Source organism: Mobula birostris, chromosome 1 (assembly GCF_030028105.1).
Source record: "Mobula birostris isolate sMobBir1 chromosome 1, sMobBir1.hap1, whole genome shotgun sequence".
Taxonomy (NCBI): Eukaryota; Metazoa; Chordata; class Chondrichthyes; order Myliobatiformes; family Myliobatidae; genus Mobula; species Mobula birostris.
Genome location: NC_092370.1, coordinates 53079452 through 53105596, shown reverse-complemented (window position 1 = coordinate 53105596; position 26145 = coordinate 53079452). Strand labels below are relative to the sequence as shown.

Genomic DNA, 26145 nt, shown 5'->3' with positions numbered 1-26145 from the left:
GCAGTGGATGTGATCTATATGGATTTTAGTAAGGTATTTGACAAGGTTCCACACAGTAGGCTTATTCAGAAAGTCAGAAGGCATGGGATCCAGGGAAGTTTGGCCAGGTGGATTCAGAATTGGCTTGCCTGCAGAAGGCAGAAGGTCATGGTGGAGGGAGTACATTCAGATTGAAGGGTTGTGACTAGTGGTGTCCCACAAGGATCAGTTCTGGGACCTCTACTTTTCGTGATTTTTATTAACGACCTGGATGTGGGGGTAGAAGGGTGGGTTGGTAGGTTTGCAGACAACACAATGGTTGGTGGTGTTGTAGATAGTGCAGGGGATTGTCGAAGATTGCAGAGAGACATTGATAGGATGCAGAAGTGGCAGATGGAGTTCAACCCGGAGAAGTGCGAGGTGGTACACTTTGGAAGGACAAACTCCATGGCAGAGTACAAAGTAAATGGCAGGATACTTGGTAGTGTGGAGGAGCAGAGGGATCTGGGGGTACATGTCCACAGATCCCCGAAAGTTGCCTCACAGGTAGATAGGGTCATTAAGAAAGCTTATGGGGTGTTAAGCTTTCATAAGTCGAGGGATAGTTTAAGAGTCGCGATGTAATGATGCAGCTCTATAAAACTCTGGTTATGCCACACTTGAAGTACTGTGTCCGGTTCTGGTCGCCTCACTATAGGAAGGATGTGGAAGCATTGGAAAGGGTACAGAGGAGATTTACCAGGATACTGCCTGGTTTAGAGAGTATGCGTTATGATCAGAGATTAAAGGAGCTAGGGCTTTACTCTTTGGAGAGAAGGAGGATGAGAGGAGACATGATAGAGGTGTACAAGATAATAAGAGGAATAGATAAAGTGGATAGCCAGCGCCTCTTCCCCAGGGCACCACTGCTCAATACAAGAGGACATTGCTTTAAGGTAAGGGGTAGAAAGTTCAAGGGGGATATTAGGGTAAGGTTTTTTTACTCAGAGAGTGGTTGGTGCGTGGAATGCCCTGCCTGAGTCAGTGGTGGAGGCAGATACACTAGTGAAATTTAAGAGACTACTAGACAGGTATATAGAGGAATTTAAGGTGGGGGTTATATCAGAGGCAGGGTTTGAGGGTCAGCACAACATTGTGGGCCGAAGGGCCTGTACTGTGCTGTACTATTCTATGTTCTATATTCTATATGTTGAAAGATTGGAGCGACTGGGCTTGTATACACTGGAATTTAGAAGGATGAGAGGGGATCTGATTGAAACATTTAAAATTATTAAGGGATTGGACACACTAGAGGCAGGAAACATGTTCCCGATGTTGGGGGAGTCCAGAACCAGAGGCCACAGTTTAAGAATAAGGGGTAGACAATTTGGAACGGAGTTGAGGAAAAACTTTTTTACACAGAGGGTTGTGGATCTGTGGAATGCTCTGCCTCAGAAGGCAGTGGAGGCCAATTCTCTTGATTCTTTCAAGAAAGAGTTAGATAGAGCTCTTAAAGATAGCGGAGTCAAGGGATGTGGGGAGAAGGCAGGAACAGGGTACTGATTGTGGATGATCAGCCATGATCACAGTGAATGCCGGTGCTGGCTTGAGGGGCCAAATGTCCTACTCCTGCACCTATTGTCTATTGCCTATTGACATTCTTTTCAAGTCTACAGATGACAGAATACTAAGAAAGACAGTGAAATATAAGGATGACAATAACTAACTTACACAGGCTGATGGATGGGGGAAGATAAATTTTAGTACAGGGAAATATGAAGTGATATATTTTGGTAAGAATGAGAAGAGCAAATATAAGTCTAGAAAGAGTATAAGGACAGGCAGATCTACAGGCAAAAACACATTCAGTTCACTTAATGTGGGAGGACAGACTGAGAAAACAGTTGAAAACATTCAGGGCCATGAGCTGAGATGGCAGAGTTTGTACTTATATAGGGAAAGTATGGACTTGATGGACTGAATGGTCTCCTTCCATGCTGTAACAATTCAGTGAAAGCAGACTGACACCTCAGTACACTGACAGAAGTTACTCATAAGATCCACAAGCAGCAACAAGATAAACTTGTGTTTTCAACAAGCTACTTTAGTGTGACCAAAATACACAGCTATAATGGGACACAAAAGACTTTTGAATTATTGAGCTAAAATCATTCCCCTCCCTGCCTCCATCCCCCAGAGTATTATCTGAGAAGACTCCTCAGCCTTTAGCTTTGGATCTGGAATGACAAATGATGACTAGCTGGCGCCTCTTGATGTATTGCTGTGGGGCAGTGGTGCACACATCTGTACTTACTGGAAGTTTGAACAGCATCATGAGCTGAGGGGCTGGATACAATTAGGTTCATGCCAGCCAAATCAGCCAATTAGAATTGCTCCATTCATTTAAATGTGATCGCTGACCCTCACGAAAATGGTAAGTAGAAATAAGACGGCAATTAACATTTATGCTAGCTTATTTATTTAATTTAATAACTTTTTAAGTTAGTTTTCTTTTTGCTAATTTAGATGTTTCTTTTTACTGTTACTAACATATTTCACTCATCAGGGGCAGTAGAAGCTTGGAGAAACGTCCTTGACAGCACATGGTGTCAGAAGGCCACCGGGGTGGTTTGTGAATCTCAGGGCGACCCATGCCCCAGACTCCACCACTTGCAGCCTAGTTGCTGTTCACAAGTGGCTCGTTTTGTAGAAGGGCAACGGCAATGTACGGAGGAAGTCTGAGGATAGGCAGCTGGAAAAGACGGCTAGGTGAATGCGAGACTTAGGCCAGGTGCAGCCAATCGTTATCTCTCTCATTGCTCAAAGCCACTTTTACCTGGTCGTATAACTGTACAGCCGTTGCAAAATCATTTTTAGCTTCTGCCAGAAGAGCCTTCTGAGTGATGGGCTTTGTGCCAATCTTTTCACTGAAGATTCCATGCAGGACATCATAATCTCCTATCGATCGGTACAATCTGCAAAAAGATCAATGTTTATGCATTCACAGCTTTCGAAATCGTGTTCAAGTATCGACAGACTCATATGTTATCCTGGTTGTTCAGAGGATAAAGGCAGATATAGCAACACTCAGATGGAATAGTGATAAATGTCAGTGCCCTTGGGAAAGGAAAAGATGAAAAAGCACAAAAAACTGAGATCCTCCAGCATTTTGTGTGTGTTGCCATGATTCTAACAGGTAGTTTTACTATTTTACTACACGCGGTCCACAATGTCACTTTATGTCAATCTGTCAATTTCCAGGCCACGTCACTCAGAGACTTCTACTAATATTATTATGTGCTGTGCTGGATTGTAACTATAAACCCTGCATGTGACTCTGTAATGTGTTTTGCACCCTGGCCCCAGAGGAATGATGTTTTGATTAACTATATAATTATAATGTTGAATAACAACAAACTGGAACTTGAATGTGAACTAAACCTTAGTGATGATTGCAGAGACTTACTTAGCGAGCTCCACCCATCGGGTAGTGTCAGGAGACTGATGGCTTCTGCCTCGTGCTCTCTTTGCTGGTGGTTTCTCAACTGAAGTCTGACAGATCAAACTTAGCTCCAAAAGCAGAATTCCCATTGGTTGTTGTAAACTAGCTGAAGAGGTTAAGCTTATAATGGAGGGATCAAGATTCAGCAGGTCTGGGTGATGATAACTCATATCCTTATAAAACAAATCAAAACCAACGTTCATCACTATTTTCCAATAAAACACACAGGTACAATCAAACAGACTGTTTATGGAAATGAAGTACAATTTCTTAATACATCACAAACAATGCTGGACAGCCCAAAAGTGTTTTACAAAGGAAAACAGAATGGAAAGACTTGGAAGGAAGAGATTAGGTATAATCAAAATCTCAAAATTGTGATTATAAAGTTATAAACTATATAATTATGAATTATTTATTATTATCAGTACTCAATTGCCCACCATTGAGAATATCTACCATAAACGCTGCCTGGGCAGGGCAAAAAGCATTATCAGGAATGCATCTCACCCTAACCACCTTTTTACTCTCCTCCCATCCAGTAGACGCTACAGGAGCCTCTGCTCCTGCACCAGCAGGCACAGGAAGAGCTTCTTCTCTGAGGCTGTGACACTGCTAAACCTCTCAACACAGCACTAAGCAGTATTGCATCCGTATTGTACTGTCTCAGTACTTTTATATTAGTGTGCTGTAGCACTTTTTTTATTCACAGTTATTTTGTAAATAACACTATTCTTTGCATTTCTGGTCAGATGCTAAATGCATTTCATAGGCTTTGTATCTGTACTTGGCACAATGACAATAAAGTTGAATCTAGTCTAATCTAATATTTATAATTATATTTATATTTTATATATATAATTTATAATTATAAATTATAAATTGATTATAAATTTATAAACTATAAAGTTCAAGCTTGAGATTTTTAAGGGTAACTTTCAAGAAATAAAAATAAAGCAAATGAGCATGTTAACTTCTTCTCAGTCATCTCTCTTTAAATTGCTTTTTATTAACCATTCACCTGAACTACTGGAATATGTGCTTACCAAAACCGTAGTGAGAAAGGGAAAGTGTAAACCAGGCAGTTCTAACTGACATGTGCTAAAACATAAAATAACACAGAAGTGAATAATGAATGAAGGATGTGTCCAAGGAAGGTCAAATAGATTAGGAAGCACTAAATGAAATCTGAAAGTACAAACAATATAGTAGAGCACAGGACAGACCATTTGGCCCATAATGTTAGCCAAACATATTAAACCAATGGGTCCTAATTAACCTGATTCCTCTTCCCTGCATAATGACAATATTCTACTATTCTCTGCATAGTCATGTGCCTAAGAGTGCCTTAAATGCTCCTGTGCCTTTTGACCAACACTTGAGGTCCCCACCACACTGTGTAAAAATTCTTCCCTCACACACCTTCTTTGTATTTTCCTCCTCTCACCTTAAATAGATGCTTAGTACTGGACGTTTCAATCCTGGGAACAGGATTCTGGCTGACTACTCTATCTATATCTCACATAGTTTTATAAACTTCAATCAACTCTCCCACCAATTTCTGTCACTCTAAAGAAAACAGCCCAAGCTTGTCCAACCTCCCCTCACAGCACCTGTCCTCCAAAGCAAGCAAAGTCCTGGTAAACCACTTCTGCATCCTCTCCAAAGCCACCTCATCCTTTCTATAATAAGGTGACCAGAACTAACATAACTTCCTGGCTCTTAAACTCAATGCCTTGACTAATGAAGGGAAACATGACATATGTCTTTTTTCAAACCATCCCATGAACCTGTACAGTCACTTTTATGAGACAATGCACCTGGACCCCATGATCCCTCTGTTCACCAACGCTGTTAGATTTTGGATCTCCCAGGGTGCAGCACCCAGCACTTATCGGGATTAACTCCATCTGCCATTTCTCTGTCCATATCTGCAACTGATATATATTCTGCTGTATCTTTTGACAATTTTCTAGACAATCCACAATGCCACTGCAAACCTACTCGCCCACCCTACCACATTTTCATCCAAATCATTTATATAAATGACAAACAACAAGGTCCCAGTACAGATCCCTGTGGAACACGAGTTACAGACCTTCATCCAAAATAAGACCCATCCACCACTACCCTCAGTATTCTCTGAAGAAGACAATATTTAATCCAGTCAGCCAAGTCACCATGGATCCCATGCATCCTAATTTTCACACAGGACCTTAATGAATACCTTATTAAAATCCATGTATAGAACATCCACAGCTCCATCTTTTTCTTTATCACTTCCTTGATAAACTCTGACATGACCTGTCATGCATAAAACTTTGCTGACTGCCCTAATTAGACCTAATTCTCCAATAGCTCATAAATCCAATTCTTAGAATCCTCTCCATTAGTTTCCCTACGACTGACATGAGATGCTTCAGTCTTTAATTTTCATAATTATCTCTATTTCTTTTCTTGAACAAAGGAACAACATTAGCCACTCGCCAGTTCTCCAGCACCACACCTACGGCTAGTGAAGATACAGGAATTTCTTCTTCTGCTTCATTACCTGATGAATATTAAACAAGACAGGCAGTGAAGATAAGACAATTTTAACAAATAGTTATTGTTGTAATATTTTTTACTGCTCATACACTTCCTAACGGCTATAATGACAAACAATGGAGGACTTACTAAGGTTCACAGTAAGTAGTTCAGAAGCAGAGTCAGAATTTATTATCTGTCTTATATGACATTAAATTTGTTTTTTGCAGCAGTACAGTGCAAAGACATAACATTACAAAACAAACACACGATGTAAAAATTATAATCATGGAGTAGTATTCATGGACCATTCAGAAATTTGATAGCAGAGGGGAAAAAGCTGTTTCTGAGTGTGGGTCTCCAGATCCCTGTACCTCCTCCCTGATGGTAGTAGTGAGAAGAGGGCATGTTCTAGATAGTGAGGATCCTCAGTGATGGATGCTGCCTTCTTGAGGCACTGCCTCGAGAAAATAATTGTAGCCTAATTGCCCCTCCCAAAACAGATCGCAAACGCTACAGATTGTAACTACGTTGCCCTTACCTGAATGCAGGTGACAAATGGGGGAAAACATAAGGTAGTGCTGGTCAGCAAGGAACTAAAATTTTCCATTAACGTTTTGCCAATGCTCTTCATTTCAGCAGTTGTCTTTGATTTCTTCACTTCTTCCAGAATTCCAGAAAACAGGGCACTGAAGAGTTGTTTAGCAAGTGAGTGGTCTTTCTGCAAAACAATGACAAGTCCTGGTTTTCCTTCTATAGCTGCTTCATCAGAATTCCCTGTCTAATTACATTTATGAATGAACCGAAACAGATATGGACTGTGTAAACAGGCATTTATGCCCATCGTGATGTGGAACTGAAAGCCTGCTGCTCATCCTTGCTTTCAAAACAATTTCCCATTTTGCTCTATCTTGTTCGTACAACTTTTCTCCGTTTTCCCGTGCATAACATATGGATTGTAATCACTCAGTAGCTTTATCAAGAGCTGGCTGGAAATTTTTCTCACAAGTTACCTTTAAGACTGATAACTTACAGAGCAAATAATTTAACTATCTTTTTATGCCTGCACACACACATACACACTTTTTTTTAGGCACTGTATTCACCCCTCTTGGAAGTTTACATGTTTTATTATTTTACAACATTGAATCACAGTGGATTTAAATTGGCTTTTTTGACACTGATCAACAGAAAAACTCTTTCATGTCGAAGTGAAAACTGATCTCTAAATTAATTACTAATATAAAACGCAAAATAATTGATTGTGGGAATATTCATCTCTTTCAAGTGAGTATTCAGTAGATGCACCTTTGGCAGCAATTACAGCTTTGAGTCTATGTGGATAGGTCTCTACAGCTTTGCACATCTGGACACTGCAAATTTTCCCCATTCCTCTTTACAAAATTCCTCGAGCTCTGCCAGATTGCATGGGGATCATCTGTTCCTACGTCTTATGAACAGCCTTTTTCAAGTCCAGCCACAAATTCTCAATTGGATTGAAGTCTGGACTCTGACTTGGCCACTCCAGGACATCAACTTTGTTGTTTTTATGGCATTCCTGTGTAGCTTTGGCATTATGCTTGGGGTCATTGTCTTGCTGGAAAACAAACCTTCTCCCAAGTCGCAGCTCTCTTGCGGACTGCATCAGGTTTTCTTCCAGGATTTCCCTGTATTTTGCTGCATTCATTTTACCCTCTACCTTCACAAGCCTTCCAGGGTCTGCTGCAGTGAATCATCCCCACAGCATGATGCAGCCACCACCGTGTTTCATAGTTGGGATGGTGCGTTTTTGATGATGTGCAGTGTTTGGCTTATGCCAAACACAGCTTTTAATCTGATGGCCAAAAAGCTCAATTTTGGTTTTATCAGACCACAGAACCTTCTTCCAGCTGACTTCAGAGTCTCCCACATGCCTTCTTGCAAACTTCAGCTGAGATTTCATGTGAGTCTTTTTCAGCAGTGGCTTTCTCTTTGCCACTCTCCAATGAAGCTGTGACTGGTGAAGCACCTGGGTAACAGTTGTTGTATGCGCAGTCTCTCTCATCTCAGCCACTGAAACTTGTAACTCCTCCAGAGTTGTCATAGGTCACTTGGTGCCCTCCCTCACTAGTCCCCTTCTTGCACAGTCACTCAGATTTTGAGGACGGTCTGTTCTAGGCAGATTTACAGCTGTGCCATAATCTTCCTGTTTTTTGATGATTGACTTAGCTATATTTCAAAGGATAATCATGGATCCATTTCTTGACTTGTGCTTTTCAATAACCTTTTCGTGGAGTTGCTTGGAGTGTTCTTTTGTCTTCATGGTGTAGTTTTTGCCAGGATACTGACTCACCAGCAGTTGGACCTTCCAGATACAGGGGCATTTTTTCTACAATCAATTGAAACACTTTGACTCTCCATTTGGAGATGTGGAGGTGATCTCCATTTAACTAATTATATGACTTCTAGAACCAATTGGCTACACTAGTGATGATTTGGTGTGTCATATTAAAGGGGGTGAATACTTATGCAATCAATTATGCTGTGTTTTATACTTGTGATTAATTTAGATCACTTTGTGGAGATCTGTTTTTACTTTGACACAAAAGGGTCTTTTTCTGTTGATCAGTGGCAAAAAAATGCCAAATTAAATTCACTGCGATTCAATGTTGTAAAACAATGAGACATGAAAACTTCCATGGCAGGTTAATACTTTTTATGGGGTGGGTGGGTGTGTGTGTGTGTGTGTGTGTGCGCCTGTGTGTATACACACAAAGGGAGAGAAAAAAAAGTGAGGTAGTGTACATGGGTTAATTGCCTGTTCAGAAATCTGATGGCAGAAGGGAAGAAACTGTTCCTAAAATGTTGAGTGTGTGTCTTCAGGCTCCTGTACCTCCTCCCCGATGGTAGCAATGAGAAGGCGGTATGTCCTGGGTGATGGGTGTGATTTAATATACCAAAATCAAATCTATGTTTGTCTGTTTTTCAGGTTAATGGTTAAGGGTTAAAGGCTAAAGTTATTCACAGACCTGAGCTAGAGCCTGCAATGGAGCAATTAAACTGCTAAATTTTATCTGAATGTCGGGCAGATCTCCAACACGATAACATCTGTAAAGAGTGACTGCTGCGTCACGTTTCATCTCCCGGGCAGTTTTCATTTCCTGAAAAACATTGTGATTCTTAATGTAAATATCATACTCCTTGTCATAGATTAACTCACAATCTATTCTTATCCATTACAAAATATAGCATTGTAACTTTCTGCTAAGTTGCAATGACCAGTGGTGAACTTCCATTACCATAATCAGAAGCAGTTCTGAACCACGGTATGTCAGATAAAATCTACTCAACTCCTTGGTCCTGCAAAATCTTACTAAGCTGAAAGGGAAAGCGAAAAAGAGATTCAAACTGTTTAAGATAAAATATGCGCAATTAACATGAAAATAAACCAAATAAAAACTTCTACCTGCTTGTCGCTTACATCCACTATAAAATGTTTGCCATTTGCCAGCCTTTTGGAACTTCCCCTATACCTAGGGAAGTTTGGAAAACTAGTTTTTGGTTTCTATCGCACTTCACAGTAATCTGGGGGAGTTTTTGGACAGATTCCTGCAGGTTGTCATAACGGTGGGGGTGAGGGGAGTAGTGGGGATAAGCTCCCACTACTTATAAATTTTCCCAATGGTGTGCATCTCAAACAGCCTTTGACACGCTGTCCACGTTTGACCACTTCTGCTAACAGCAGAAGGGGCAAAGGAATGTATTGGCGCCTTAAAACCAGTTGCTTTGGGGAGATGAGGCTCATCAGCCATGGCTGGCAGCTCACCTTGGAGAAGAAAAATTCAGATTTCAAACTTCTACTGCCTTGTGGCTACACCCACTCACGGGGAAGCTTTGAGGAGTAAAACCTGAGGATAAGTTCCGGAGTTAGAATCCCTAAGGCAGTCCTACGTTGAATTCAACGCTGACTGGCAACTCCTGTCACACCGCTGGTACCAAACTGTGTTGGTCTCTGCCATTCCATTGGATTCCTCAGCTGCGTAGAGAAGGGGAGCCTACTGCATGAGCAACAACTCGTTCACCACGGTGTACTGCCCTGGCTTACGTAGACAGATAGGACGCAACATCCATCGTTGACCCCAATCAATGGACGACCTACTATGGGACAGATGGACCTAGGTGCATAGTTCACTGAAAGTGTCATCTCTGGGTCGTTAAGGTGTTCATCAAGCAGGGCATTGTAGATAGGAGTTGGAAATTATGTTTCAGTTATATAAGAGATGAGTGTGTATACAACACTTGGAGAGTATTGTGCACTATTACAGGAAACAGGTTATTAAAGTAGAAAGAGTACAGAAAAGATTCAAAGGGATGTTGCCCAAGTTACAAAGAAAGATTGCATAGATTAGGATTTTGTGAGTTGTTTTGGCCTGTTATCTAAGAAAGGATGAGCTGGCATTGGAGAGGGCCCAGTGTATACTTGACGGGCAGAATGACCTAATTCTGTATCTATCTTATGGTCTTATTCTTGGAGATTGAGGGTTGACTTGACAGAGGGATATAAAATCTTGAGGGGTATAAACAATTTGAAAGAACCCAGTCTTTTCCCAGAGAAGGGCTGCTGAAAGAAAGAGGGCAAAGGTTTAAGATTGGAGGTGAGAGATTGAAAGGGGCATCAGGACAGCTTTTTCATGCCAAAGGTGATGTGAGTTGGAATGGGAAGCCAGAAATAGTGGTTGAGACAGGCACATACAAATGCCATCTAGATAGGTTCATGGATAGCAGAGGTTTAAAGGTCAAATGTGAGCAGATGATACTAGCTCAATGGGCAACACAGTGAGCATGGACGAGTTGGGCCAAAGACCCCGTTTCTGTTGTGTATAACTCTGTCACTCTCATCTTGGATGCATCTCATCCGAAGCAGAGATTACTCTTTGAGAAAACCTGCATTTAGGTTTCCTGCATTGCTGCAAGAGAACAATGGTATTAACATGCAATCGAGATGTGAAGTATCAATGCAATCACACTGTTCTTGCACAACAAAAATAAGAACAAAGTCGAACAAGCTCTAGAAAATAGAAACTCTTCTGAAATATTCTCAAACATGTACAGGATATTCATAACAGGACTTAAGAGAACCAGCCCATAAATAATTCAATCTGATTCTTTATAATTCAGGGCTGTAAAATATCATGTTAAAAAAAATTTTGAAGACAAAACACATGCTAAATTATAGTTATATATAAAGATGCATATTTCTACTTTCATCTTGGCTCATTCAGCTGGTGCAGACTTCCTGTGGAGGGGCAATTCAAAACAATGTGCTCTAACATCCTTTCTGTTCAAAGACAATTCACAAAAAAAAATTCTTGATTCAGTGTCTGAAATGTTGGCAGCATTGTGATAGACTGTGGTGACAGCAGTGAACATGAGGTGTGGGCTAACTTCAAAAGATGTTTGTAATGGACAGTTCTCACAAAATCTGAAGCAAAATTACCTTTGCACGGTACTTTTCTTCAATGTTCCTTCTGGCAAAGATCAAAGTCTCTTTTTCACGATCTTTGAGGAATCGTCTTCTCAGGCGTAGGATGTCTGCCCTCTGATCAGTAACTATTAAAATGCGTAAAAACATGAGTTGATTGCAGATGACTTTGCTCACAAATAATATTGCTGTCCCTGAATCTGCAAGACCGCATTCTGTGCCCTTGCATTGTTCTTGTTTTCAGTAATAACATCTCAAAGCTCATCTACCCACTCACAGCCAGTTCAGCCTCCACTAAGCTGTTTCACCATTCATTGAGATTATAACTGATCTGATCATACACCCCCCTATACCCATTTCATGCAATGCCAACCAAAAAAAGCAGCTTAGCTAGAACATTAAATAGAATCGGTGTTCAGCACCATGGCTCAGAGGACGAAAGTCCCTGCTTTGCTGAAGTTATTTTTTCACCCTCAACCACATCCTGGCCATTCTTAATCTCTGACTCTGACAGGCTGACGTCAGTGATCAGTGGCACATATCTGAAGTGGTATGTGTATTTCCTGGGGCTCAGAGAGCGTCACCTGAAAGACGGGGCTCGGCATTGCCCCCCTCTCCGACTCTGGGATCGGACCAGTCCGTCCCAACTAAAAGATGGCCACTCACTCTTACATGATATGAACTTTGTTGTTTTGTAGCATCAATAAATTGGTTTATTATCATTATATGTATGGTCTCAAAAAAGTTACTTCCATCATTCAGGACCCTCGTTGCTCTCGTCTCATTGCTACCATCGGGGGGGGAGGTACACAACAATTGTGTGCACCTGAAGGCACACACTCAACAATTCAGGAATAGCTTCTTCACCTCTGCTGTCAGATTTCTGAATTGAATGGAACTGAATTGACTTTATTTCTTACATCCTTCACATACGTGAGGAGTAAAAATCTTTGTTATGTCTCCGTCTAAATGTGCAATGTGCAATTTACAGTAATTTGTAATAAATAGTATGTACAACAGGACAGTCAATATAGCATAGAAATACAATTGTATCAGCATGAATTAATCAGTCTGATGGCCTGGTGAAAGAAGCTGTCCCAGAGCCTGTTGGTCCTGGCTTTTATGCTGTGGTACAGTTTCCTGGATGGTAGCAGCTGGAACAGTTTGTGGTCGGGGTGACTCGGGTCCCCAATGATCCTTCAGCCCCTTTTGTTATGCACCTGTCTCTGTAAATGTCCTGAATAGTGGGAAGTTCTACAGATGCACTGGGGTGTCCGCACGACTCTCTGCAGAGTCCTGCGATTGAGGGAAGTACAGTTCCCATACCAGGCAGTGATGTAGCCAGTCAGGATGCTCTCAATTGTGCCCCTGTAGAAAGTCCTTAGGATGTGGGGGCTCATACCGAACTTCTTCAACCGTCTGAGGTGAAAGGGGTGCTGTTGTGCTTTTTTCACCACACAGCCAGTATGTACAGACCACGTGAGATCCTCAGTGATGTGTAGGTTGAGAAACTTAAAGTTGTTTACCCTCTCAACCCCAGATCCACTGATGTCAATAGGGGTTAGCCTGTCTCCATTCCTCCTGTAGTCCACAACCAGCTCCTTTGTTTTTGCGACATTGAAGGAGTAGTTGTTTTCTTGGCACCACGGTGTCAGGGTGATGACTTCTTCTCTGTAGGCTGCCTCGATATTATTTGAGATAAGGCCAGTCAATGTAGTATCGAAGGCAAATTTAATTAGCAGATTGGAGATGTGGGTGGTGACACCGTCATGGGTATACAGAGAGTAAGGGAGGGGACTTAGGCCACAGCCCTGAGGGCCACCTGTGTTGAGGGTCAGAGGGGCAGAGGTGAGGGAGCCCACTCTTATTACCTGCCGGTAATCTGACAGGGAGTCCAGGACCCAGCTGCACAAGGCAGGGTGAAGGCCAAGGTGTCTGAGCTTCTTGTTGAGCCTGGAGGGAATTATGGTGTTGAATGCTGAACTGCAGTACAAGAACAGCATTCTCACATAAGCATCCTTCTTCTCCAGATGTGTAAGGACGGTGTGTAGAGCTGTGGCCATTGCGTTAGTAGGCGAACAGAGTAAATGGAGGCTGGTTTCTGTGAGGGGTTGAGCTGTGTCCACAAATCTCTGCAGTTTCCTGTGGTCATGAGCAGAGCAGTTGCCATGCCTAGCTGTGAAGCTCCTGGATAGGTGCATCGATAAGGTTGGCGAGGGTCAAAGGGAGCATGCCAAATTTCTTCAGCTACCTAAGGAAGCAGGGGCTCTGGTGAGCTTTTTTGTCATAGTTGATCCAGGGTAGGCTATCGGTGGTAATGTTCACTCCTAGGAACCTGAAAGTCTCAACCCCAGCACTGTGAATAGGAGTACATGCACTGTCTCCCTTCCTGAAGTCAATGACCAGCTCTTTTTGTTTTGGGGGTACTGGCAGAAGGTTGCTGCCGTGACACTAAGTCACTCGTCTCTCTCCCTCTCTCTCTCTTTCCTGTACTTTTGAGATGTGGCCCACTACTGTGATTTCATCTACAAACTTGTCAATGGGGTTAGTGCAGAATATGGCCACACACAGCGTAACAGCATAAATGGCAGTGCTTCATTCCCAAATGAGCTCAATGCCTCTTATACGGGCCTTGAAAGGGAGAATAACAATAAGCCTATGCAAATTCCCACAGCATCCAGTGACCATGTGACCTCTGTCTCAGACACTGATCTAACACAGCCAATACTAGATTATTGCTTATTAACTGCAGCTCCACCTCTAATACGTTAATTCCAAGCAAACTTATCTGCAAGCTCTTAAACCTAGAACTCTACACCTTCTTTTGCAACTGGATCCTTGACTTTCTGACTAACAGACCGCAATCAGTAAGGACAGGCAGCAACACCTCCATCATAAATATCCCCAACACTGGCATCCCTGAAGGATATGTCCTTAACCCTCTACTCTACTCCCTATGCACTCACAACTGTGAGGCCGTAGGTTGCATGTTTACTTCTTGTAGATTTCTGGATAGTGGGCCTTGAACATCACATGTCTAGCCTTCAGCAGACTGTGAATTTTCTGGTTCATCCAGGGCTTCTGGTTTGGGAAAACCTGGTATGTTCTCGAAGGCGCACACTCACCCACACAGATCTTGATGAAGCTGATAATGGCTGTGGCATACTCATTCAGCTCTGAAGGTGAATCCCTGAATATGGTCCCGTCCACTGATTCAAAGCAGTCCTATAAGTGCTCCACTACCTCCTTGACCATACTTTTGTGGTCCTCACCAACGGTTCTGCAGTCTTTATGCTGGGAACAGTAGTACAACCAGGTGATCGGACTTGCCAAAGTTTGGGCACGGGATGGCACGGTAAGTCTTTTTAATGATGGTTTAACAGTGATCGAGTGTGTTGGCTCCTCTGGGTCCTCAGGTGGCATGTTAATGGTAGTTTGTCAAAGACTTCTTCAAGCTGGCCTGGTGGAAGTCCTCCATGACGATTAGGAAGGCAACAGGGCACATTATTGTGTAACCATTGATCACAGTGCTCAGCTCCTCCAGTGCCAGACTGATGGTTGCCAAGTGGTGGAACGTTGTTAACAAAAACTGCTACTTTGGCTAAAGTTTATAAAAGTTGGAAGTATACAAAGCTGGTACAGGTCAGCAAAATTCCTTCCCCTTGACCATCATTCCTGCAGTTTTGAAGATGAATAATTTATTGACCTTTATGGATATTTTATGTACTTATTAATATATTTTACTGATTAACCATGGAACAGTAAATTGATCTTCCAGTTTTCCTAGCTGTGTCTTATGTATTATATTGATCCATCTGTTTCTCAGTCTAAAAAAACATGAAACTTGTGCAGTTTTGTTCATTTACTTGAACTCTCTGTTGCAAACTAATTACACGATTACGTCTAACAATCTAAATTCTTAAGCCTGCTTCTGATGTATTACCTCTTTCTAGTTCCATCCATTTCCCACCATTGCGATTATCCCACTGTGTCTCCCATGTACATTACTTTAAAAAGGCTTGGGTATGCAGCAAATTGTTCTTGGTCATGGTTATTATCTGGGACAAGCAGTGAGATGAGTCAATGAGTTGGAGCTTTAACTTGTGAAAGAAAACGAAGGGCAAAGGAACCAGAATCAGGTTTAATAACACCAGCATATGTCGTAAAATTAGTTCACTTAGCAGCAGCAGTACAATGCAATAGATGATAATAGAGAGAAAAAGAAAACTCAATTACAGTAAGTGTGTGTGTATAAATTATATATATACACACACACACGCCCCTCTATATAGTTAAATTAAATTAGTCCAAAGAAAATAGGAAATAATAAAAAAGTGAGGTGTTAATGGCTTCAATGTCCATTCAGAAATCAGATGGCAGGTGGGAAGAAGCTGATCCTGAGTGATTGAATGTGTGCCTTCAGGCTTCTGTACCTCCTTTCTGATGGTAGCAATGAGAAGAGGGCATGTCCTTGTCGGTGGGGGGCTTAAGGATGGATGCCGCTTTTCAGAGTCACTGCTTGTTGAAGATGACCTGGATACGACAGAAACTAGTGCCCATGGAGCTGGTTAACTTTACAAACCCCTGCACCTTACTTTGACCCTGTGCAGTAGTCCACCCACCCCCAACCCCCATACCAGATAGTGGTGCAGCCAGTTAGAATGTTCTCTACGATACATCTGAAGAAATTAGCGAGTGCTTTTGGTGATATATCAAATCTTCTCAAATTCCTAGTGCAATACAGCCGCTGCTATCTTGCCTTCTCTGTAGCTGTATCAATATGTTGGGTCCAGGTTAGGTTGTCAGAGATATTGACAATCAGGAAATTGAAATCGCTCACTCTCTCCACTTCTGATCCCTCTATGAGGTGATCCCCTCTACCAGGTGAAACCTTGAATCTTAGGCTGCACTGCCTTGTTGGTAACTCATGGTAACTTTCGTAATGGTGCCAGAGATTTAGCAAAATGGCTTCGATTGGTACAGGAGCCACAGATGTACAGACAATTGACAGAGGCCATGCAAGGTGCAGTGCCATTAAACAAAAAGGGTAAAATGGGGCTTCAAAATAAATGTGTGTAATAAATGTACACAGAAGCAAGGAAAGTATGGAAGGGAAATGCATAAAGGGAAAGAGACTTCTATTCAATATTTCATGTGGGTGAGATACGTAATTATGTTACAGAAATGCCCAGGAATATTACTATCATGCTGGAAAGTGACAAAAAAATTATTTTGTACCAATGTACGTGTGGAACAAAACCCAGAAGGTGAACCAAAAAGTTAAGACTACAATTGTTGTGTCTCCAAAATCCATTAAAGTATTTCAGACCGTCAGACATTGGAGCAGAATTCAGCCCATCGAGTGTTTCGCTATTCCATCATGGCTAATGTATTATCCCCCTCAACTCCATTCTCCTGCTTTCATTCGGTAGCCTTTGACGCCCTGACTAATCAGGAACCTATCTACCTCTGCCTTGGGTTCTGAAAGAAGTAGCTGGAGAGATTGTGGAGGCATTAACAATGATCTTTCAAGAATCGATAGATTCTGGCATTGTACCAGATGACTGGAAAATTGCAAATGTTACTCGCTATTTAAGGAGGGTGGGAGGCAGCAGAAAGGAAACTATAGACCTGTTAGCCTGACATTGGTGGTTGGGAAGTTGTTGGAATTGATTGTTAGGGATAAGATTATGGAGTACCTGGAGGTACATGACAAGATAGGCCAAAGCTAGCATGGTTTCCTGAAAGGAAAATCCTGCTTGGCTAACCTACTGCAATTTTTTGAGGAAATTACAAGCAAGATAGACAAAGGAGATGGAGTAGACATGGTGTACTTGGATTTTCAGAAGGCCTTTGACAAGATGCCGCACATGAGGCTGCTTAGCAAGATTAAGAGCCCATGGAATTACAGGGGAGTTACTAGCATGGGTGGAGCATTGGCCAATCTGCCAAAAACAGACAGTGGGAATAAAGAGATCCTATTCTGACTGGCTGCCAGTTACCAGTGGAGTTCCACAGGGGTCGGTGTTGGGACCGCTGCTTTTTACGATGCATGTCAAAGATTTGGACTATGGGAATAATAGATCTGTGGCTAAATTTGTCGATGATACAAAGGTAGGTGAAGGAGCGGGTAGTGTTAAGGAAACAGAGAGCCTGCAGAGAGACTTGGATAGTTTAGGGGGATGGGCAAAGAAGTGGCAAATGAAATACAACGTTGGAAAGTGTATGGTCATGCACTTTGGTGGAAGAAATAAATGGCCAGACTCTTATTTAGAAGGGAAGAGAATTCAAAATGCAGAGATGCAAAGGGATTTGAGAGCCCTTGTGCAGGATACCCTAAAGGTTGTGAAGGCGGCGAATGCAATGTTGGCATTCTTTTCGAGAGGTATAGAATATAAGAGCAGGGATGTGATGTTGAGGCTCTATAAGGCACTCATGAGACCACACTTGGAGTATTGTGTGCAGTTTTGGGTTCCTCATTTTAGAAAGGATATACTGACATTGGAGAGGGTTCAGAGAAGATTCACGAGAACGATTCCAGGAATGAAAGGGTTACCAAATGAGGAATGCCTGGCAGCACTTGGGCTGTATTCCCTGGAGTTCAGGAGAATGAGGGGGGATCTCATAGCAACATTCCGAATGTTAAAAGGCCTGAACAGATTAGATACGGCAAAGTTATTTCCCGTGGTAGGGGAGTCTAGGACAAGAGGGCATGACCTCAGGATTGAAGGACGTCCATTTAGAACAGAGATGCAGAGAAATTATTTTAGCCAGAGGATGGTAAATCTGTGGAATTTGTTGCCACGAGCGACCGTGGAGGCCAAGTCATTGGGTGCATTTAAGGCAGAGATAGATAGGTTCTTGATTAGCCAGGGCATCAAAGGGTATGGGGAGAAGGCAGGGGAGTGGGGATAACTGGAAGAATTAGATCAGCTCATGATTGAATGGCAGAGCAGACTCAATGGGCTGAATGGCCTACTTCTGCTCCTATATCTTATGGTCTTAAATGTACTCAATGACTTGGCCTCCACATTTGCCTGTGTCAATGAATTCTAAATATTCACCTCCCTCTGGTTGAAGAAATTCATTCTTATCTCTGTTCTAAATAAATATCCCTCTATTCTGATACTGTGCCCTCTGGTCTTAAGACTCACCCACTGTAGGAAGCATCCTCACTACCTACATCCACTCTATCCAGATATTTAACAATTTGATAGGTTTCAAAGAGATCCCCCCCTCATTCCTGGAATCATTCTTGTTAATCTCATCTGGACCCTCTCCAATGCCAGCACATCTCTTCTTAGATAAGGGGCCCAAAACTGCTCACAATACTCCAAGTGTGGTGTGACCAATGCCTCATAAGGCTTCAGCATAAATCATTTCTCTTATATTCTAGTCCTCTTGAAATAAATGCCAACGTTGCATTTGCCTTCCTTACTACCAACTCAACCTGCAAGTTAAACTTCAGGGAACCCTGCACAAGGATTCCGAAGTCCCATTGTACCTCTGATTTTTTAATTTTCTCCCCATTTAGAAAATATTCAGTGCCTTTACTCCTTCTAACAAAGTGCATGACCAAACACTTCCCTACGCTGTATTCCATCTGCCACTTCTTTGTGCATTCTCTCAGTCTAAGTCCTTTGGCAGACATCCTGCTTCCTCAACACTACTCGTCCCTTCACCTATCTTTGTATCATCTGCAAATTTGGCCACAAACCATCAATTCTGTAATCCAAATCATTCACATACAGTGTGAAAAGAAAGAAATCCAACACCAACCCCTGCAAAATATCACTAGTTACTGTCAACCAATCAGAAAAGGTTCCCTTTATTCCCATTCTTTGCCTCCTGCCAGTCAGCCAACCTCCTATCCATGCTAGAATCTTTCCAGTAATACCCTGGGCTCTTATCTTGTGCTACATCTTGTCAAAGGCCTTGTGCAACAACATCCTTTGTCTATCCTGTTATTTCTTCAGAGGATTCCAGCAGATTTGTCAGGCAAGATTGCTCATTAAGGACACTATACAGATTTTCACCTATTTTATCGTGTGCTTCCAAGTATCCCGAAACCTCACCCTTAAAAATGGACTGCAACAGCTTTCCAACCACTGAAGTCAGGCTAACTGGACTAAAATTTCCTTCTGTCTCCCTCGCTTCTTGAAGAGTGGAGCGACATTTGGAATATTCTAGTCCTCCAAAATGATTCCAGAATCCAGTGATTCTTGGATGTTTTTAGTTGCCTGCTGTTGGTTTTAAAAACTTCCCAATCATCTAACTTCCCACTATTTTTTGCTATATTTTATGCCCTTTCCTTTGATTTTATACTGTCTTTGACTTATCTTGTCAGCCATGGCATTAGAATGCTTCTTCATCTTTGGGATGTATTTATCCTGTGCCTTCCAAATTATTTCTAGAAATTCCCTCCATTGTTGTTCTGCCGTCATCCTTGCCAATCGACTTTGGCTTTCTTCTCTCTCATGCCTCTATAATTCCCTTAGCTGTTGTTGTTGTCCTTTTCTGGGCCTTGTGGCACATCGGACGGCAACATTGCCATATCTTGAGCATTTTTGTCTGTTTTTTACAAAGCCGAGCTGCTAGCTTGACACTCCACCCAGTACGGATGGAAAGTGAGCAGGGAACTGGGCAGATTAGAACCGGGGACCACTCAGCCTGAAGTCCGGTGCAGATGCCGCTAAACCACTGGCCAGCTTAATAATTCCTTTTACTCCACTGTAATACTGATACATCTGGCTTTATCTTCTCCCTCTGAAACTTCAGGGTGAATTCTATCATATTATCATCATCGCTTCAAAAGGGCTCCTTTACCTTAAGCTCCCTTACGAAATATGGTTCTTTACATAACACCCAATCCAGACTTGATATTCCCCTAGTAGCCACAAGCTGCTCCAAAAAGCCATCTCATCAGCATTCTACAAATTTTCTCTCTTGGGATCCAGCAACAACCTGATTTCCCAACCTGCCTGCATATTGAAATTCCCATGACTATCATAACATTATCTTTTTTAGAATGTTTTTTCTATCTCCCACTGTAATTTGTATCCCATATCCTGGCTACTATTTGGGGGCCTGTATAAAACTCCCATCAGGGTCTTTTTACCTTTGCAATTTCTTAACTCTATCCACAAGGGTTCCAAGTCTTCTGATCCTATGCCACTTTTTTCTCAGGATTTGATTTCATTTTCACCAACAGAACCACCCCACACACCCTCTGCCTACCTGTCTGTCCTTTCGATACAAAGTGTATTCTTGGATGTTAAGCTCCCAGCTGTGCTCTTGCAGCCACGAATCTGTGATGCCCACAACAATGTACCTGCCAGTGTCCAATTGCGCTACAGGATCTTCTACATTATTCTACATACTCTGTGCATTCAAATATAACACCTTCAGACCTGTATTCATTACCCTTTTTGATTTTGTCCCCATATTACCTTCAACTCATCCCACGGACTGCAATTTTGCCCTATTATCTGCCTGTCCTTCCTCACAATCTCACTATACACTGTATCTACTTGTATACCAACTGCCTCATCCTCAGGCCGATCATTCTGGCTCCCATACCCCTGCCAAATTAGTTTAAATCCTCCCCAACAGCTCCAGCAAACCTGCCCACAAGTCTTTAAGAAGGAGGAAGGCAACAGAAAGGAAATTATAGGCCAGTTAGCTTAACCTCAATGGTTGGGAAAGTGTTGGAGTTTATTATGAAGGATAAGGTTTCGAGATAAAATAAGTCAAAGTCAACATGGCTTCTGTAAAGGGAAATCTTGCCTGAAAAATCCGTTACAGTTCTTCGAGGATGTATCAAGTAAGGTGAACAAAGGAGAAGCAGTGGATGTCATTTACTTGGATTTTCAGAAGGCCACACATGAGGCTGCTTAACAAGATAAAATCCTATGGCATTACAGGAAAAAGATACTGCCGTGGATAGCAAAATGGCTGACAGGCAGAAGGCAGCAAATAGGAATAAAAGGGGCCTTTTCTGGTTGGCTGCCGTTGACTAGTGGTGTTCCTCAGGGGTCAATATTGGGACTGCTGCTTTTCACATTATTTGTCAATGATTTAGATAATAGAATTGATGGCTCTCTAGCAAAGTTTGCAGCTGATACAAAGATAGGAGGCGGGGTACATAGTGCTGAGGAAGCAATGCAATTGCAGCACAACTAAGAGAAATTGGAAGAATGGGCAGAAAAGTGGCAGATGGAATACAGTGTTGGGAAATGTATGACAATGCATTCTGGTAAAAGGAACAATACTGCAAACTGTTATCTAAATGGGGAGAAGGTTCAAACATCAGAGGTACAGAGAGACTTAGGAGTCCTCGTGCAAGACTCCTGGAATGTTAATTTACTGGTTGAGTATGTGGTAAAGAAGGCAAATACAATGTTGGCATTTATTACAAGGGAAATAGAATATAAAAGCAAGGAGATAATGCTGAGGCTTTAGAAGACACCAGTCAGAGCACACCTGGAGTACTGTCAACAGTTTTGGGCCCCATATCTCAGAAAGGATGTGTTGTCATTGGAGGGAGTCCAGAGGAGGTTCACGAGGCTGATTCCAGGAATGAAGGGCTTAACATATAAGGAGCGTTTGGCAGCTTCGGCCCTGTACTTACTGGAATTTAGAAGAATGTGGGGAGATCTCATCGAAACCTACTGAATATTGAAAGGATAGGGTGGATGTGGAGAGGATTTTTCCTATGGTGGAGGTATCCAGAACTAGAGGGCACAGCCTCAAAATTGAGGGGCGACCCTTTAGAACAGAGGAAAGGAGGAATTGTTTTAGCCAGAAAGTAGTAAATCTCTGGAATGCCTCTGCCAGAGACTGCGGTGGAGGCCAAGTCTGTGTGATTCCTGATTGGTCAGGGCATCAAAGGATATGGTGAGAAGGCATGTGTATGGGGTTGAGTGGGACCCCGGATCAGCCGTGATGGAATGGCGGAAGAGACTCGATGGGTTGAATGGCATAATTCTGCTCCTACGTCTTATGGTCTTATGATATTAGTCCCCTTGGGTTCAAATGTAACCTGTCCTTTTTGTACAGGTCATACCTTCCGCAGAAGAGACCCCAGTGATCCAGAAATCTGAAACCCTACCCCCTGAAGAATTCCTCAGCCACACATTCATGTGGTAAATCATCCTATTCTTACCCTCAGTAGCGTGTGGCACACACAAGTAGCAATCCAAAGATTCCTCCCCTGCAGGCCCTGCTTTTCAGCTTTCTACCTAACTCCCTATATTCTCTCTTCAGGGTCTCCTCCCATTTCCTACCTATGCCATTGGTACCAATATGTACCACAACTTCTGGCTGTTCACCCTCCCCCTTGGGAATGCTGTGGACCTGATTCGAGTCCCTGACCATGACAACTGGGAGGCAAAATACCATCCCAGTGTCTTTATCACGTCCACAGAATCCCTTAACTATGGAATCCCCTATCACTCCTGCACTTCTCTTCTCTCCTCTTCCCTTCTGAGCCAGACTGAGTGGCAAAGACCGACTCGCTGCAGCTTCTCCCTGGTTGGTTGGTCGTATCCAAAGCAGTACACTTATTATTGAGGGGAATGGCCACGAGGATACTCTGCACTGGCTGCCTATTCCCTTTCCCTCTCCTGACAGTCACCCAGGTATCTGCATTCTGAAACTTGGGAGTGACTACCTCGTCGTAGAGCCATCGATTACCCCCTCATTCTCCCATGTGAGCCACAGGTCATCAAGCTGCAGCTCCAGCTTCTTAACACGGACCAGAGTAGGGGGAGAGGTTGGACAAGCTAGGATTTCATTCCTTGGAACATCGGAGATGGAGTGGTGACCTTGCAGAGATAAATATGATTTTCAGGAGTATAGACAGGGTGAACACACATCGTCTTTTTCCCAGGAAAGGGGAACTACAAACTGGAAGACAGAGGTTTTAGGTGAGAGATGAACGATTTAAAATGGACCTGAGGGACAACTTTATCTTGCAGAACGTGGTGTGTGCAGGGGATGCCAAACAAAATGGTCGGGGCAAGTATAATAATAACACGTAAAAGACATTTGGATAAGCACTTGGACAGGAGGAGTTCAGAAGGACATAGGCCAAACACGGACAAATGGCACTAGCCCGGTGGGCACCACGTTGAGCTGTGCTGGGCAAGTTGGACTAAAGGATCTGCTTCCATGTTGGATTACTCTCTGAATGGTCATTCAATATTTAACACAGTTGGATGTTATCAATATGTTACCTTTTGTTTTATCGCTGACCTCATCACCAGGAAGACCCAGTCTTTTTTTGCCAAAGTCTTGACCAACTGGCTTCAGAGCTGTTTTCAGTGGCCTCTCACTCCACTTAGAATACACAAATAATGAGGAAGACAGTGAGTCAGAGGATGGAAGGGAGTATTCTGCAAATGTGTCCAAACTGCTCCCCGTTAACCAATTAAAAGTCCGTGCACCTAGGAAAAAATATTTAAAAAATGAATTAGAAGATAATAGTCATGCTTTATATTTGTAACATCTTTTACTGAAAAACTAATTTAGGTGTCTGAAAAGAAATTAATAGTTTCTAGTAATTTAAAATTTCAAATTACAACAGATGTTAGTGTCCATTGTGATTTGAATCAGAATCAGGTTTATCATCACCAACATGTGTTGTGAAATTTGTTAACTTAGCAGCAGTAGTTCAATAGTATAGAAGAAAAAAATAACTAATAAATAAATCAATTACTGCATATGTATATGGAATAGATTAAAAATCATGCAAAAAGCAGAAATAATATAGATTAAAAAAGTGAGCTCATGTTCAAGGATTCAATGTCCATTTAGGAATTGGATGGCATAGGGGAAGAACTTGTTCCTGAATCGCTCTGCAAGGCCTTCAGGCTTCTGTATCTCCTACCTGATGGTAACAGTGAGAAAAGGGCATGCCCTGGGTGCTGGATGTCCTTAATAATGGACGCTGCCTTTCTGAGACACCAGTCCCTTAAGATGTCCTGGGTACACAACAAATTAGCAACGAGGATCATGAACCTGCATCGTATCGGAATGCTGTGTTTTAATTGATAACGGCACTCAGAAGAGGCAGAGTGAGGCCACGAGCCTGAAAAGAAGTGGGAGTTCAGCCGGAGTTGGGAATGTCAGAAGACCGAAAGACACAGACGGAACCGCGGCGCGTCCAGGCGAGACCACAGCCAGCGTTGAACCCCAGGGCTGAAGGTCTGCCTGCCTCAGAAGGAAAAAATAGGAGCAACACATGTATCTAGCCAGAGTACACTCGCGACGCTGGCAAAAAAAAGGTAACGTGAGTCAAACAAGTAAACAAGGAACCGGGGCTAAATTTACATAACAAGGATAAAGTAACATAACAAGGATGGCGTTAATTGGAACCATTACAGCACTTGATAGTGGCATTGAAGACTGGGCAACTTATATTGAAAGAATAGAGTTATATTGTGATGCTAACGATGTTAATGCAGAAAAGAAAGCCAGCGTCTTAGGGTACGTCCACACTACACCAGATAATTTTAAAAACGAAGCTTTTTCTCTTCGTTTTGACCCTCCATCCACACTAAAGCGGTGTTTTCATCCCCCGAAAACGGAGATTTTCAGAAACTGTCTCCAGAGTGAATAAATCTGAAAATGCCTAATATCCGCTGTAGTGTGTACGGGGTAACCGGAGAGATTTAAAAACGCTGTCATGACAACACCACAACAACAATGCTTTTTCTGCTTCTGCTTGGTGCTGCGCAAGCACTGCCGGACGGCTGTTATAAGGCGCAGTCGGTGTGAATGGCGGGAGAGTTAAATTGTAAAGTGAGCTTTTTTGACTATTTAAAAACGCTGTCATGACGTGCCGGAACAGATGGCCGCAGCGCGGCATTTTGTTGTTTTCTTGAACACAACCCCCCACATAACTTAACAATTTCAGAACTGACAGCAATGAGACTGAAGCCAGAAGAGTTAGAAATGTACTCACCAAATACTTTGACCCATAGCTTACTGATTAAATAAGTATACTCACTTTGCCCTGTTTTCTGTCCTTGCTTGTATGAAGGTGGTTTACCTATTTATGCAAGTACTTCTCTGACAATAGATGTCTAACAGCCTAATGTAACATTGTATGGAAATACAAGATAACACTGATGCAGACATGTTTTATACATTTAACAAGGTGCTTTATTAACGCAACAGAGTTAGTCAGTTTTTCAATGTTCGTCATCAGCCGGGTCATACTGTCCATGAACTCCCTGTCGGTTGCCTCCATACACTCCAGTATTTGTTTTTTTTTAGTTTTAAGTCCTCCTGTGCGAGAGCCAAGAGCAATTCCTTTGAAGTTTTTCTACTCTGTAACTGGACAAACGCGCACTAAGTATACCGTTTCCTCTTCGCTTGTTTTCTGTGTGTCCTGTGCGTGCCCAGTAGAGGAGATTCACCCAAGAATCCATGTTAGTGTGGACAGAGATATTTTGAAAAAAGCATAGTGTGTACGCCTGTCGTTTTTACTCGAAACCGGCATTTTCAAAATTATCCGGCGTAGTGTGGATGTAGCATTAGTGTAATGGGCGCGAAAACATATGGCCTACTACGGAGCTTGTTAACCCCTGAAAAGCCAGCTGACAAAACTTTCAAGCAAATAATAGACACTCTCTAACAGCATTTAAACCCCAAGCTGCTGGTCATTGCTGAAAGATTTAAATTCCATAAACGG

General features: G+C 42.4%; 1 protein-coding gene across 3 annotated transcripts in view; it reads right to left on the bottom strand.

Moving 5' to 3' along the window:
• prkdc (protein kinase, DNA-activated, catalytic subunit) overlaps positions 1 to 26145 on the bottom strand; it is a 284436-nt gene that overhangs the window by 75013 nt on the left and 183278 nt on the right. For all 3 annotated transcript variants that reach the window (XM_072255124.1, XM_072255135.1, XM_072255144.1), the window contains 6 exons: positions 23684 to 23893; positions 11463 to 11575; positions 8995 to 9126; positions 6528 to 6707; positions 3425 to 3633; positions 2795 to 2933 (listed from right to left, as the gene is read on the bottom strand). In XM_072255124.1, coding sequence (XP_072111225.1) covers positions 2795 to 2933; positions 3425 to 3633; positions 6528 to 6707; positions 8995 to 9126; positions 11463 to 11575; positions 23684 to 23893 — 983 coding nt within the window. The remainder of the gene's footprint in view (positions 1 to 2794; positions 2934 to 3424; positions 3634 to 6527; positions 6708 to 8994; positions 9127 to 11462; positions 11576 to 23683; positions 23894 to 26145) is intronic.